The sequence below is a fragment of the Odontesthes bonariensis genome, chromosome 9, assembly GCF_027942865.1.
Source record: "Odontesthes bonariensis isolate fOdoBon6 chromosome 9, fOdoBon6.hap1, whole genome shotgun sequence".
Lineage (NCBI taxonomy): Eukaryota > Metazoa > Chordata > Actinopteri > Atheriniformes > Atherinopsidae > Odontesthes > Odontesthes bonariensis.
In genome coordinates this window covers 36,047,891-36,060,900 of record NC_134514.1, presented here as the reverse complement: position 1 = coordinate 36,060,900, position 13,010 = coordinate 36,047,891, and the positions used below count along the sequence as shown (strand labels likewise).

Below are 13,010 nucleotides of genomic sequence, written 5' to 3'. Positions count from 1 at the left end.
TTAGGGTTTTAAATTTTATCTTCCTCAGATTGTAAAAGAGTGCAACGAAGGGGTGCGAAAAATGAGTCGCACAGAGGAGCTCATCAGCATTGAGAAAACACTGGAATTTAAATCCAAGGTAAACTAAGTTTTAATGTTTTGCATTTTCACCTCCAGAGAAGTCGCACAGGTCTTCTTAGGACAGAGGAGCAATTAGATCTAACTGTCTACTAATTATGGGGTGAGCAGTTTAATGACTTCTCCTGTCCATGTGAACATGGACAATCCAGAAAAGACCAGGTTCAAATCAATGTGTCGCCCAGATTTTTTCATGTCTTTATCCTATTACATGCTGAGACATAACTAAAGGAATTTCATAACATCATTTAAGACTTTTTCTTATCAAACATATCAAGAAGGGAATTTGTGATGCTAGCATCACTACACTAACTTTATGCATGGAGTCTGATGACGGAGCAATGAGAGTAAACCACAAAGGATCGACAGGAGGTTGAAAGCAAAAACACTGACTGACCACTTTGTGGAACAATCCCCTCATCTTATCCACTGGGTTAGAATTTTTTTTTACACATAAAGTGTTTACAACACAAGGCTTTAAATTAACAAATTGCTGGACCCAAAAATATTTATTCTTTTATATTTTAGAAGAAGTAGGAATAAGCCGCTCTTTAAATCCTTGAAGGGGAGGTAGAGGTGGTGGAACGCTACAGATACCTGGGTGTTCACCAGGACTAGACTAGAGATGCAACACTGAGGCTTCTCACAAAAGTCAATGCCAAAAAAAACACATGGCAAAGCAAATTCTATAAATGAAGCACAGTGAGGTCACAGTGAGCACAGCTAATTCTCTTTATGTCCCGAATGTTTATTTTCTTCTTAGTCTGTGCCCATCATTTCACACTCACGTTGGTTGCTAAAAAAGGGCGAGGTGCAGCTAATGACCGGACCAAAAAGTACCAAGACTATGCGAAGTCGTAAGCTCCACCAACCAGTCTACATGTTCCTCTTTAACAATCTGCTACTGATAACGAAGCGAAGGTAAGCATTTGGTAAAGTATTTTACAATCTTCAGTTATCACTTTGTCAGTCTTCTAGTCTAATGCAACAGTTTCACAGTAATCCTACCATGTTGTTCTCTTAAGCTGTTATCCCACATGAACACAGGAGAGTTCCAGGAAAAAATACAAACAATTTGGTCTGGACAGTTTTTTACATAGCAGCACCTCCCAGCGGGAGGCTTGCTGCTGGAGATGTGAGAGTGCAGGGGAACCGCTGTCTAGAGGGCACGGAAAGCTGAACACAGTACAGACATTTTAGCGTGGAAATCACTGTGAGAATACAACACATGGAGAATAACGAGTATGCGGGTCAGCAGAAAGGGCAAGCTCACACCAGCACACACACACGCTCAATCCCTCAGTTGGAACCAATGTTGTAGAATATTAGCTGACATGTATGACCATTATCTCATTTGCTGATGTTTTTCACAAGGGGCAAGGTGGAGTTTCTCCACAAGTAGTTTGGAGCAAATGTTGTCATTGGCATGATCACATGCCACTGCTCCAGAACATCTTTAGTGCATGTGTGAAAATGGCTTTATTTATTCCCATTACATTTTGTATGGGAATCTTAGTGGGATTGAAAATACATTTAATTTCAAGCTGTAAGTTAGAAGTTTAATGCAAGAAACAATGACTGGGGGACACTGCACAGATACTGTTACAGCTCAGCTCTCAACTGTAACAAGGAAAGGAAAGAATGATCCTGTCTCTGTCGAAGAAAGGCAGGTGCTCCACAGAGCTTGCTGCTGTATTTCCTCACATTCCCTTCATTAAGAGATCCTACACTGCAACGAGTGTGGCTCGACACTTTGCTAAAGAATGATGATGTGTAGGGGCAGTACAAGACGTGGAGCCTTAAAAAGGAAGGCTCGTCACCCACTGCCCTGCACCAACATGCAGCTCAAATGGATGACCAATACAGGGTCACAACAGAACCCGGGAACGACTGGCTAACAAGAAGCCAAACAGACACACTCATTAAAGCCTTCAGCTGGTCTGTCACAAGAGCTATTACTCTTTTAACTTTTGGAGAGAGTTCTGCACAGGCTACATCTGTCCTCTGTCTGTCAGAGTCTATAAAACTCTTTGTAGGAGTTTCAGCCTTAGAACTTATTTTCTCAATGAAGGAAGGATTACTGTCTAACTATTGCTTAGACTAGTTTTATACAGATGTAAGAAATATCAACTGGAACCTGGAAAAAGAAAAATTGAAGAAAAAAAATATGGAGTCTCGTAATAAAAACTGAGAAAGTTAATTGAGGCCATATTTTGTTAGTGGGGACAAGTTCCAGGTTCTTGACTCATGCACACGGGCCATGTTAAGAACAGAGGATCTTGAAAACCAGGGTCAGCAGCTGGCCAATGTCTTCAATCTTAAGATGCTGGAGAACCAAGAGGATCGTACAATCAGCTACATGATCAAGACCTCCAGTATGTGAGTATCTGAGCCACGATCAGCTAAGGATAGACTTTGTTTTCCTTCCAAACAAACTGTTGGTGAGCTCATATTTTGTTTTTCAAAGGTTTTACAGCATATGTTAAATTTCCCAACAGGGGTAAAAAAAAAACAACAACAACAACATAGGTGCAGTTCTTTTGGGAAAGGGATTTTATTTCAGGAGAAAAAAACAAGTACACATGAAACAACACAAAAATCCCATCAGCTACTTTGCTCTTTGATTTAAGATACTTTATGTAACCCTATGGAATAAAGTTGCTTTTTCTGTAACAGTTATGGTCTTAGTTCCCTGATATTGTTAAAACAATTTAAATGTAATTTTAATCCTCTACAGGTGTCATGGATCTCATATAGTTATCTCAGCTGTCTTGCCCTGCTGCCATAAATGCGCAGATAGTTTACTAGTGATGACACTGATAGTTAAAAATCAAGTGTTATTCCAAAGTCAAATCATCAAAGACCAATTCTAATTAAGTTTTCTCTCAGTATTTCTAATATCCTTACACAGTCTGTATCCTTACACTGTCTTAAAATGTGTCCTTTTTTCTTTTAAATAGAACTAAAGACGTGAGATGTCCATACAAAGCACTAAAAATAGCATTTAAATGCTATAAGTCCCGACAGTTTAATCTAACTTTGCTCCAGAAAGTCCAGACGCTGGTTATTGTGCTTCAGTTATGAAAAGAGTACATTTACGCCAGTACTGAACCTAAGTTAGATTTTGAGATATAAATACTTTATTTAAGTATTTGTTTTAGGCAACATTATACTCTATATTATACCACTCCACTACATCAAACACCAGGCTTTATTAACGTATCATATCTTTAGTTGTGAGTTAATATTTAGACACAGATTTGATGCAGAGGATAACATAAACTAAATGAAATCAGCAGCTTAGAACTTCCCTGGTTTCTGGTATCCTAACAAAGTAGTATGTAGTTGGGGTTATATGTTAGATGTTTGAATAGTTAACAACACCACAAAGTACTTTGTTTCACCTACTAAACCTCTTAATTAGATTTATGTCACTAAATGCTGAAACAAACCCAAATCCTTCCAAAAGTTAAAGATCTAAAAGATTAAAGAAAGTCCAAATACTGTAAACGGAACAGAATTTTTCATTTCTTCTATCTGTTCTGAAGAATCATCTCATAATCACCCAGACGTACATGTATATACAGCTGTATGTATTGGAGTTCAGACTATCTACACTGCTACAACGGTAAAACATGGCTTTCATACTGGTGTTCCTGATGCCATTTATAAAGTGTGTCAGCCAGCGGGACAAAACCATTACTTTTACCATCATTTTACTGCTACTTACAAATAACATTTCCAGCCACAAGATAATGTATGAATTAGCCTAAAATATATACAACTAAATAAACAATGGAATAATAATAATTAATTCTAAGAATTAAATGGAACTAAAAAGAAAAACTTGGGTTGAGTATTCATAAGACACCAGGGATAAAATGTGAAGACAGACAGGCATACACATAGTTTAATATAAAGTAAAGAAAATTCAGTGTGGACAGAATGTTGCTGTTCAAGAATAAGATATCTAGCATAAAACCCAAGAACAAACAGGTTCTGTTTAAAACAATCAAAAAAACTAAAGCTAACAAGGATAAAACAAAACAATCTATTGTTTTTTCTTTAATACGCATACAAAACATCTTTGTGTCTTTTATGATTTTATTTTGTTAATAAAACAAATATACACATGTCTGTACTAAAGTGCGGGTTTGTACTAGATGGTAGTTACTCGACAAATGATAGAAAAAAATATGACAATATAGAAAAAAAGACGCAACAATTATGAATTATGAATTTATTTAACTGAATACTAATAAATTAAATCAATGTCCCAGGAGTGATAAGCTTCGATGGATGTGTACACTCACTCCTAACAGGCGCACACGCTTCATGTCTACAAGTTCCCACCAGCCAGGTGAGAAAACAAATCACAACATTGCATACAGTTCAAAGTATAAGGAGACATGAACTGAAAACTGTCTGTAATATTCATCAGACTCTCCACAGGTGCAGTGTATTCAGTCATACTCAGCTCAAGAGCCAGATGAGCTGTCCATTGAAATGGCTGATGTTATGAACCTCCTCGAGCGAACAAATGACGGTGAGTTCAGTAGATGCAAAAACAAAACAAAAAATTGATTTTTTGACCAATAAAAAAAGGACTTACAATTGTCAGGTTTTGCCTTATGCATTATTATCCACATTTTTTTCCTTTCCATCATGATGCCACAATTGGTCTTTTTGTGTTTGTATTTCAGGTTGGATGATGGCTGAAAGACTCCATGATGGTGAGAGGGGCTGGTTTCCTAGTCGACTTGTAGAAGAGATTCAAAGCATGGAGGTCCGAGCTCAGAACCTGAGAGAGGCCTTTAGGATCCAACAAGCGCATGAAGGTGGAGTACGCCAGCAAACTGGAGCCAGGATTGGTTTAAAGACAGGAAGACGTACACCAAAGGGCCACGGCTCTTCCAGTTCTAAGACTGAACAAATGGAGGAGAACAGTAAATGAGCAATAATGTTGAATGACATCATTCACAAGTAAATGCACTAAGAGTAAAATAATGAAGGCAGATGTAATTAAATTCCTCTTAAATCATATCTTACTGTGTGCAATGGTCTTACAAAGCCCCACTTCTGGTTGAGTCAATGCAAGCTATGTTATTTATCTCTCAGCAAATGTGTACAGGATGATTTGTAGCTCCACACAGTGGGGTGTGTAACTTCTGCATGTGTTTGGTACAAGAAACCAAAACCCTTTCTGCCAACATCCTTCAGCACATTTTAAAACTTGAGTTTATTGCTTTGTTAAATAGTTGTCAACACTGAATGTCAACACCATCGCCAAAGCACAAATGTTCATCTTTTAGGATTGCGATGGCAGGTGTACCAATCAATACACTGCACTTAAGGAACGATGAAACACTTGTACATAGATAAAGCGTAAAGAAAGAAGGAAAGGATCTGCCTAAATTTGGCAGACCATGCATACCACAAAATGTTTCAAACGGAGCAAAAACAACCAAGAGTAAAAACAGGAAAGACATTGGAAAAATTTACATTTTACTTTCAACTCATCGATAAAGTAAATGTTTGTACCAGTGTAGGTGATAATAAATAACACTGAGATTCTCTGCTGTGCTTTGGTGTCACTTATCGTTTTACTGCTTCTGTCTTCTGCTGTTCTTTTGTCAGAATTGACACACACAAAATATGTTTACCCGAACCTGTATTCAGTGAAGATAGGCTTCTACCCTGCCTCTGATCCTGATATTAAGAGTCAAACCAACCATGACCTTAACCGAGCAGTAAAACACTGGCCCAAAGAGAATGGTGTTTGCATGAATCTGTAAAAAAAAAAAAAAGTACTGGTCCCTTTTTCAGTCATGGAATGTCTTGTGAGTAACAATGGTATTTGCACTGTAAATTATCTTTGTAAATTATAAACTGAGATGAGCTAAATAAACTTAATTGTAATTAAAAGATTATCAATATGATAAAGCAAAAAAACCAACAAATGCATCTGTAGAGATTAGAAAACAAGACTTCTTGTTTTTATGCATGAGATGATCAACCGTTGTGCAATATATTAAAATGATTTTGTTTCAAATTTTGTTGCAGCCTCTTCAAACAAGTTTTTTATTCAACTTATTATCTTAATGAAATGCACTGAAATAAATGTCCTGTGTATGTCAAACCAAAAAACCGAAAATCTGATATTCTGGCTGGTAGAAAATGTGCTTGTCCAGTGAAAGGGTTTGTTTAAATGTTTGTTTACCAGAAATAAATTACAGGAAAATAGTGGGGTAGTAGTTAGCCAAAAGGCATTACCCCAGATACATAAAATAACATCAGAGTAATGCATCCTTAACCACTAAATAATGTAAAAACTCGGTAAAAACTAACAAGGAGACCTTGTACCTGTTTGAACTCAGCTGGGACTTCACAGTCCACATGCTATGGAATACTTCAGATATACTCAAACATGTCCATTTTGTCTTTTTCTGGCTCTTTTCAACTATTTCCATATTGGAAATTGAAAGTCGTGCTGGAATTTTGATGTGCCCTCTGGCTTTGTGGCTTTTCTTCGCAGTGTTTTGTTTTGTGTCTTGCATGTATTGTCTTGTTGATTCGTGTTTTTTTTCTGCTGCAGGTCATTGAACTGACATGGCCACAATAATATAGTTAATTAAAATAAATATTGAATCTAACTGAACTGCATTGGATTGGATTGGATCCATCCATGAAGGGAAATTATTGTGTTGCAGAACAAGCTATTGAGGAAAAATAGCTAAATCAATAGATAGCAAATTAAGATACCTGAACCCTCTCAGTGGGCAACAAGGACAGAAACTTTATATCTGTGTGCACATTTCTTCTTTCTTTAAGGTGATATGTCCAGGATTAAACAATCTGTGATTCACATCAATCCTTCCTGCTTTACTCCTGCACATGTCCAGTCATGCGAAAAAAAAGAGTATACCCTCTCACAATTCTTAGATGCTACAGAATAATGAAAATCAACGTGGAGAAAGTTTATTCTACCCTTCTTTAAAATGTTGCTTCAGGTTTGCCAACATTTATTTATGCCCAGCTCTCTCGAGATCCTGCCATATAATTGGAGGTCTGGGCCTTGACTGGAGTATTACAACATTTGAATTCATGGTGTAATTGGGATCACTAACTTGGTGCATGACCCAGTTTCAGCCGAGCTTTAGTTGTTGAACAAATTACCATACATTTCACTTAAAAATACTTTGTTATACGGAGGAGCTCCCTGTCGTCTTCATGACTGTAAGATGACGTGTTTCTGTTGCTTCAAAACAGGCCTAAATTATCATTCCTCCACTATCGTGTTCGACAGCTTTGAAGAGGTGTTTGTGCTGATATGCCGTGTTTGGTTTTCACCAAACCTTCTGTGAGGTACTGAGCTGGTTAGACATGGGCAAAAAGAGAAAATATTAAATATGGGAAAGAAAATATGGGAATCATTCTGTGTTACATTATCTGCTAACAGAGAACCAAAAGAGTTTGTTTAACAGTTACTAATTCTAATCAAACTAGATTAAATAACTCAGAAATCAAAGAAAATACAAAATATTGAAGACAAATGAATATAATATCCCCCCATGATGCAGCATAGGAAAAATACAACTTATTGTGTAAATGTATAGATGCATGGGGTTATCGACCTAGCTTTGTGGCCATCACACCTTCCCTGTTGGGTTTCTGGGAGTGTGGTGGTTCTTTTTCCTTCCACCAGGTGGTAGTCAGAGCACGGTGGCTGAGGCTGGCATCTGACGAGGCACACCTGCAGTAACTTACCATCATCAAGGAGGAGCATTTAAGGAGATCGCTGTCAGTGCTTCGGCGCCTGATTGTTGCCATAAGTGGTACTTCAAGCCTGTGAATTACCTTTCCATGAACCTGTCGATACCTTGAAGACTAACTAGTTGTGTTTTTGCTTCCAAGATTTTCCAGTTTCCTGAAACCAAGCTCGGACCATTGTATCCAGTACACAAACCTGAAGACTCTCCCAAGACCTGGACCTGATTAACTACTGGCAGCCGTGCTCTCCTTACTGCTCCCGATCGAACCCAGTCCGCTCTCCACCGTGCTCTGGAACACCCATCTGGATTCAAACCCTCAACCTTCAGAAACCCCTCAGTGTTTATCTGCCCCCCCCCAAGTGGATCCACATCTAAGAAACTGTAAGTCTCCCATCATCTGCATCCTGCTCAGAAAACCTTATCCAGACTCACCTGTGCATCTGTTTCAGTCCCAGTTATTCCTGCAGCCGCTGTGGTGCCAACCCCTGACTGAATTCACTTCCTGGAAAGATCCACTCCATCAACGACAATTTTCCTCACTTTGAAAATAAAACACTTCAAACTATCTTGACTCTTGAGTTTTCTGCATTTGGGTCTGACAACCAGAGAAAACCATGACATTCCCCCCTTAACCCAAATCCTAACCATACCAACTGAATGTGGGCAAAGTTGGATTATTCAACCACTGCTCATTGTCAGATGTAGAGATTCATCTTATATATACACTCCCCCATGGGTGCAGATCCCGGGGGGGACGGTGGAACAAATAATGTTTGACAAATATTTTTCTGACTCCACGTTCCATCTCTGGTCTCCTCCACTACAATGCAAATGAATGGGTAGTTTCTTACACACAGGCTTTAACCCCCCCTCAATCTTTCTCAGCTTTGGAAAGTGGAGGTTAGGGTGGCCAACCGTCCCTTGAAAAACGGAATCGTCCCGTATTTAGAAACAAAAGCACCTGTCCCGTATTTAGCTGAAAAGGATTTTTCTTTGTCCCGTATTACTGTGAGAGTCAAAAAATAGTCGATAAAATACCGATGGAAAATGAACAACAGGGCGCTCTATATGAAAATTTACGATAAACTTGTTCCCAGAACCTGTCCTGCTCTGTGACCAATGAGCTGACAGCTTATTACACAGACGCTGACATCAGCAGGCTTTTCTTTATATAAATGTATATAAATACGATTTTGTTGGGTCAACTTGTGTTGTGTTTATTGTGCTCTTAGAACTGTCTTTTTTTTTACAACTGTTTACCAGCATAACTGGCATTGTAAACACATGATCAGTGGTTAGGGCTTCATATTTTGATATTCATCCATATTATTATTAATTAATTTTATAATTAATCATGCATAAAGTAGTCCCATACACTGGGAGAAAAGATGATGGGGATCTGGGAGGGTCGGAGGGAGGCGAAAGATAAGAATGTGAGTAGACATTACATGCCCGAGACCCTTAAAATTATGATTTACTAATATAACAGTTAAAGGGAAGTAATTTTTTTATAAACCTGGACCTTATTTCTGGCATAAAATACGTTCATCTACACACCGATAACAGTTTGGTGAAAGTCGGCGAGATCCACGTATATCAATATAACGGGAAAGAACAGGGCATTGACAATACGGCCTCTAAATAAGGCATTATCTGTCTTTATTTCACCAATACTTTGTTATTGTTATTGGGGGCACGCATCTACTGGTATGACGCCATCAACGCTCACTGCTACAGCACAACTCGTTCACTCCGTGCTCTGTGACTGTCGGCTGTCTTTACACGGAGTTTGCTACTGCTAGTTTTGTGCAACATGGCAATTTGGAAATACGCAATTAGGAACCATGTTACCAGAAGCAGTAGCAAATTCTGTGTAAAGATGCTGCTGCGGCGGCGCGTGTTAATGACGTCATCACAGTAGTCCCGTGTGTAATAAGCCCCCGATAACAACAACACGGCAGCTCTAACAGTGCAATAGTACGTATATCTTAACAAGTTGGGGTCTTTTCAGAATCCTCTAAATGTTTTATGATACGGAGGAATAGAGAAATCGAGTTTCTTTGTTTTATCCAAAATCTCTAACGCTAGAATTAGATCTACAAAACACGCCCAGGCAGACGTCACAACAGATTCAGGCATACAATTGGCTGAAAGTGTTAGCCTACGTCATGCCCCGCCTCCGCGAACAAATCCCAGAACCCGCGATAGGAAAGTCAGTACGAGTCAGAAGGATGAAGGAAATGAAAGAATGAAGAAATAAGATGGAAAGACAGAAAGATGACGGGATAGAAAGATGAGAAGGAAGAAGATCAGAGCAAAGAAAGAAACAGAATGAAGTTGTAGAAAGACATACATTTTTGTTTTTCATTCGTGCATCGTCCTCTCGTCTTCGTGTTTGTTTACGTCGCACGTTTTTAATCTCCGCTGCTGCACACGTTATCACATTGTTAGTTTTTCTTACCAAGAAACCCAGCATTAAGCTTGTCAACTTTTTGTTAATATTTTGTGAATTTAAGTTCCCCTCATCAGAGTTGGTCAGCAACCAAACCAACTCCGACACTTGGACATTTTTCTGTCATTCTTTGTGGTGAAACTCTCGATACCAGCCAGTTCCGTCTCCAGGGCAGAAGCCCTCCTCCCGTGAAGAAGAGCGACCTGTCCAGGCAACTTGAAAATCCACAAAAGTCACCCACAACTAAGGAAGGCCTTGAGACGCGGAACCGAGAGAAACCCACTTGGACCCAGCTGGCTGGTGTGTTCAGAGCTGACTAACAAGGCTAAAGTGTCAACCCAAGTAACGGTATACGATGGGTGTTGAGAGAATTCACATTTAAATGATAAATGACTCCAAGATGTTAGCCTTTAACTGCAAACAGTAAACAAAATCTAGACAATTTAAGTAATTCCGATTCTTCCATTCCCCATAGTTTTTGCAATTCACTTAGTGTTTCCTATACAATCATCCATATACACATTTTTCCTGTTTGTCTTAAGTTTCATGTTTTTGGTTATATCGTTTTAATAAATAGTTCATATATATAAATCATTAATAGGCTGTGTTGTATGTCTTCTTTACGTAATGTCGGTCAAACCAAACGAGAAATCACAAAGTAGCGCTATGAGACTGAAACATTCATTTTAACATTCCTTTTCCCTTCTTTGAAGGTGGTGCCCATACATCCGAGGTTAAATATGGTTTATTTAGGCAGTGAGAACTTCTTGTAAATCCTTATATTTCATCAAGTCACCCGGTGTGGTCTTCTGCTGCTGTAGCCCGTCTTCTTCAAGGTTTGACGTGTTGTGCGTTCAGAGATGGTATTCTGCATTCCTTGGTTGGAACGAGTGCTTATTTGAGTTACTGTTGCCTTCCTATCATCTCGAACCAGTCTGCCCATTCTCCTCTGACCTCTGACATCAACAAGGGATTTTTGGCCACACATCTGTCGATATTTTCTCTTTTTCGAATCATTCTCTGTGAACCCTAGAGATGGTTGTGCATGAAAATTCCAGCAGATCACCAGTTTTTGAAATACTCAGACCAGCCTGTATGGCACCAACAACCATGCCATGCTCAAAGCCACTTCAATCCCCTTTCTTCCCCGTTTTGATGCTCGGTTTGAACTTCAGCAAGTTGCCTTGACCACCTCTACATGCCTAAATGCATTGAGTTGCATTCATGCAATTGGCTGATTAGCTATTTGTCTTAACAAGCAATTGAACAGGTGCACCTAATAAAGTGGCCAGTGAGTATATACAAACATATATATTAATTAGGGCTGGGCGAGTTAACGCGTTATTATCGCGTTAACTAGTTAATTATTTAACGCTGATAAATATTTGCCATTAACGCAGGTTTTTTTTTTTTTTTTTTTTTTTTAAATTTAAAATAAAAAAGGCTTTTGTGCCTTTAATGGATAGGAAAGTTCAGAGAGACAGGAAGCAGAGAGAGGGGGAATGACACGCAGCACAGGGCCGTCCGATGCCGAACCGGGGCCAGCTGCAGCGAGGACTAAAGCCTCTTGTACATGGGGCGCCTGCTCAACCCACTACGCCACGGGTTTTTGTCTTATTATTTATTTTATTATTGTAAAAGTCTGTTGCTGTCTGCTGTGGAACCGGAAAAGAAAGTAATCGGCGGATCCACCAAACATGGAGAAGGGTACGGAACTTTTACTCGGCCATTTTCATTTTAAAGTTCTTCCAGACGGCGGAGTCGACAGAACCAAAGTCATCTGTAAACACTGCCAAGTTGAATTGTTTTCTCAGCGTAGTAGTTCCAGTCTAAAATATCACTTAAAGGCAAAACACACAACTGATAGCAGCAAGTCAATCAAGGAAACAGACAGTGGAGCGAGGCTTCTACATAAAAACTACATAAAGATGCTGATGTTAAAAGTGTGTTTGCACAACAAATGTTATGGCACTTTCATTCATATGGCAGCACATTTAAAATAAAACTAAATGCTATAAGTTATACGTTAGGATTATACTATACATTATACTAATATAATGTATAGTATAAGTAGTATAAGTTTAGTATAAGACATTAAAGGGACACTCCACCCATTTGCATTAGGCTTTGCATTGTTAGAAACCCAGTCATACTTTTGAATGGTCATGCAACACTCTCTCATTTCCCCCTGAGACGGGAGAAATCCGTATTCACCTCTTTACACTTCCTCCTACAATGACGCAAAAATCGTCATTTTGCGTCATTGTAGGAGGAAGTGGAAGAGGGGTGGATTTCTGTAGAAACTACAAGCGCTAGTTCCCACCCTTCAACACCGCCCATAGGGGGGTTGGACCTAATGCGCTAACAGACCTATCACAGATCAGTGCCAGTGCTTTTGAGAGCTGCAGCTAACATGGTCGAAGGTACCGAATACTCAGACAGATGCAATACGGAGGACTGGGATTTAGAAGAAGAAATGGCTCGAGCTGGGGCGAATTGGTGGTGCCTGTGCTCTAACTGTGCGCCAATGGACACAGAACAAGAGTCTGTCTGCTGCCGAGAATTCCAGCGGTGCCAATTTTTTCTTCTGGACGAAATCGGAGGATGACACGGACGTGTGTGTTGTTGATCACCCGAGTTTCGCACCCCATATGGATAGTGGCGTCCTG

The 13,010-nt window shown here is 39.3% G+C and overlaps 1 protein-coding gene across 2 annotated transcripts in view; it reads left to right on the top strand.

The window, feature by feature from the left end:
• The window catches only part of ngef (neuronal guanine nucleotide exchange factor), a 44,170-nt gene extending 38,001 nt beyond the window's left edge, over nt 1-6,169 (top strand). The window contains exons 10-15 of one of the 2 annotated variants that reach the window (XR_012770316.1): nt 29-118; nt 881-1,038; nt 2,338-2,496; nt 4,398-4,477; nt 4,570-4,663; nt 4,821-4,909. Coding sequence is in view for 1 of the 2 variants with exons in the window: in XM_075474166.1 (XP_075330281.1) it covers nt 29-118; nt 881-1,038; nt 2,338-2,496; nt 4,398-4,477; nt 4,559-4,663; nt 4,821-5,071 (843 nt within the window). In the remaining variant the exon portion in view is untranslated. Of the gene's footprint in view, nt 1-28; nt 119-880; nt 1,039-2,337; nt 2,497-4,397; nt 4,478-4,558; nt 4,664-4,820 lie in introns of both variants that reach the window. The other variant, XM_075474166.1, reaches the window with a different exon arrangement.
• Nucleotides 6,170-13,010: the final 6,841 nt, after the last annotated feature.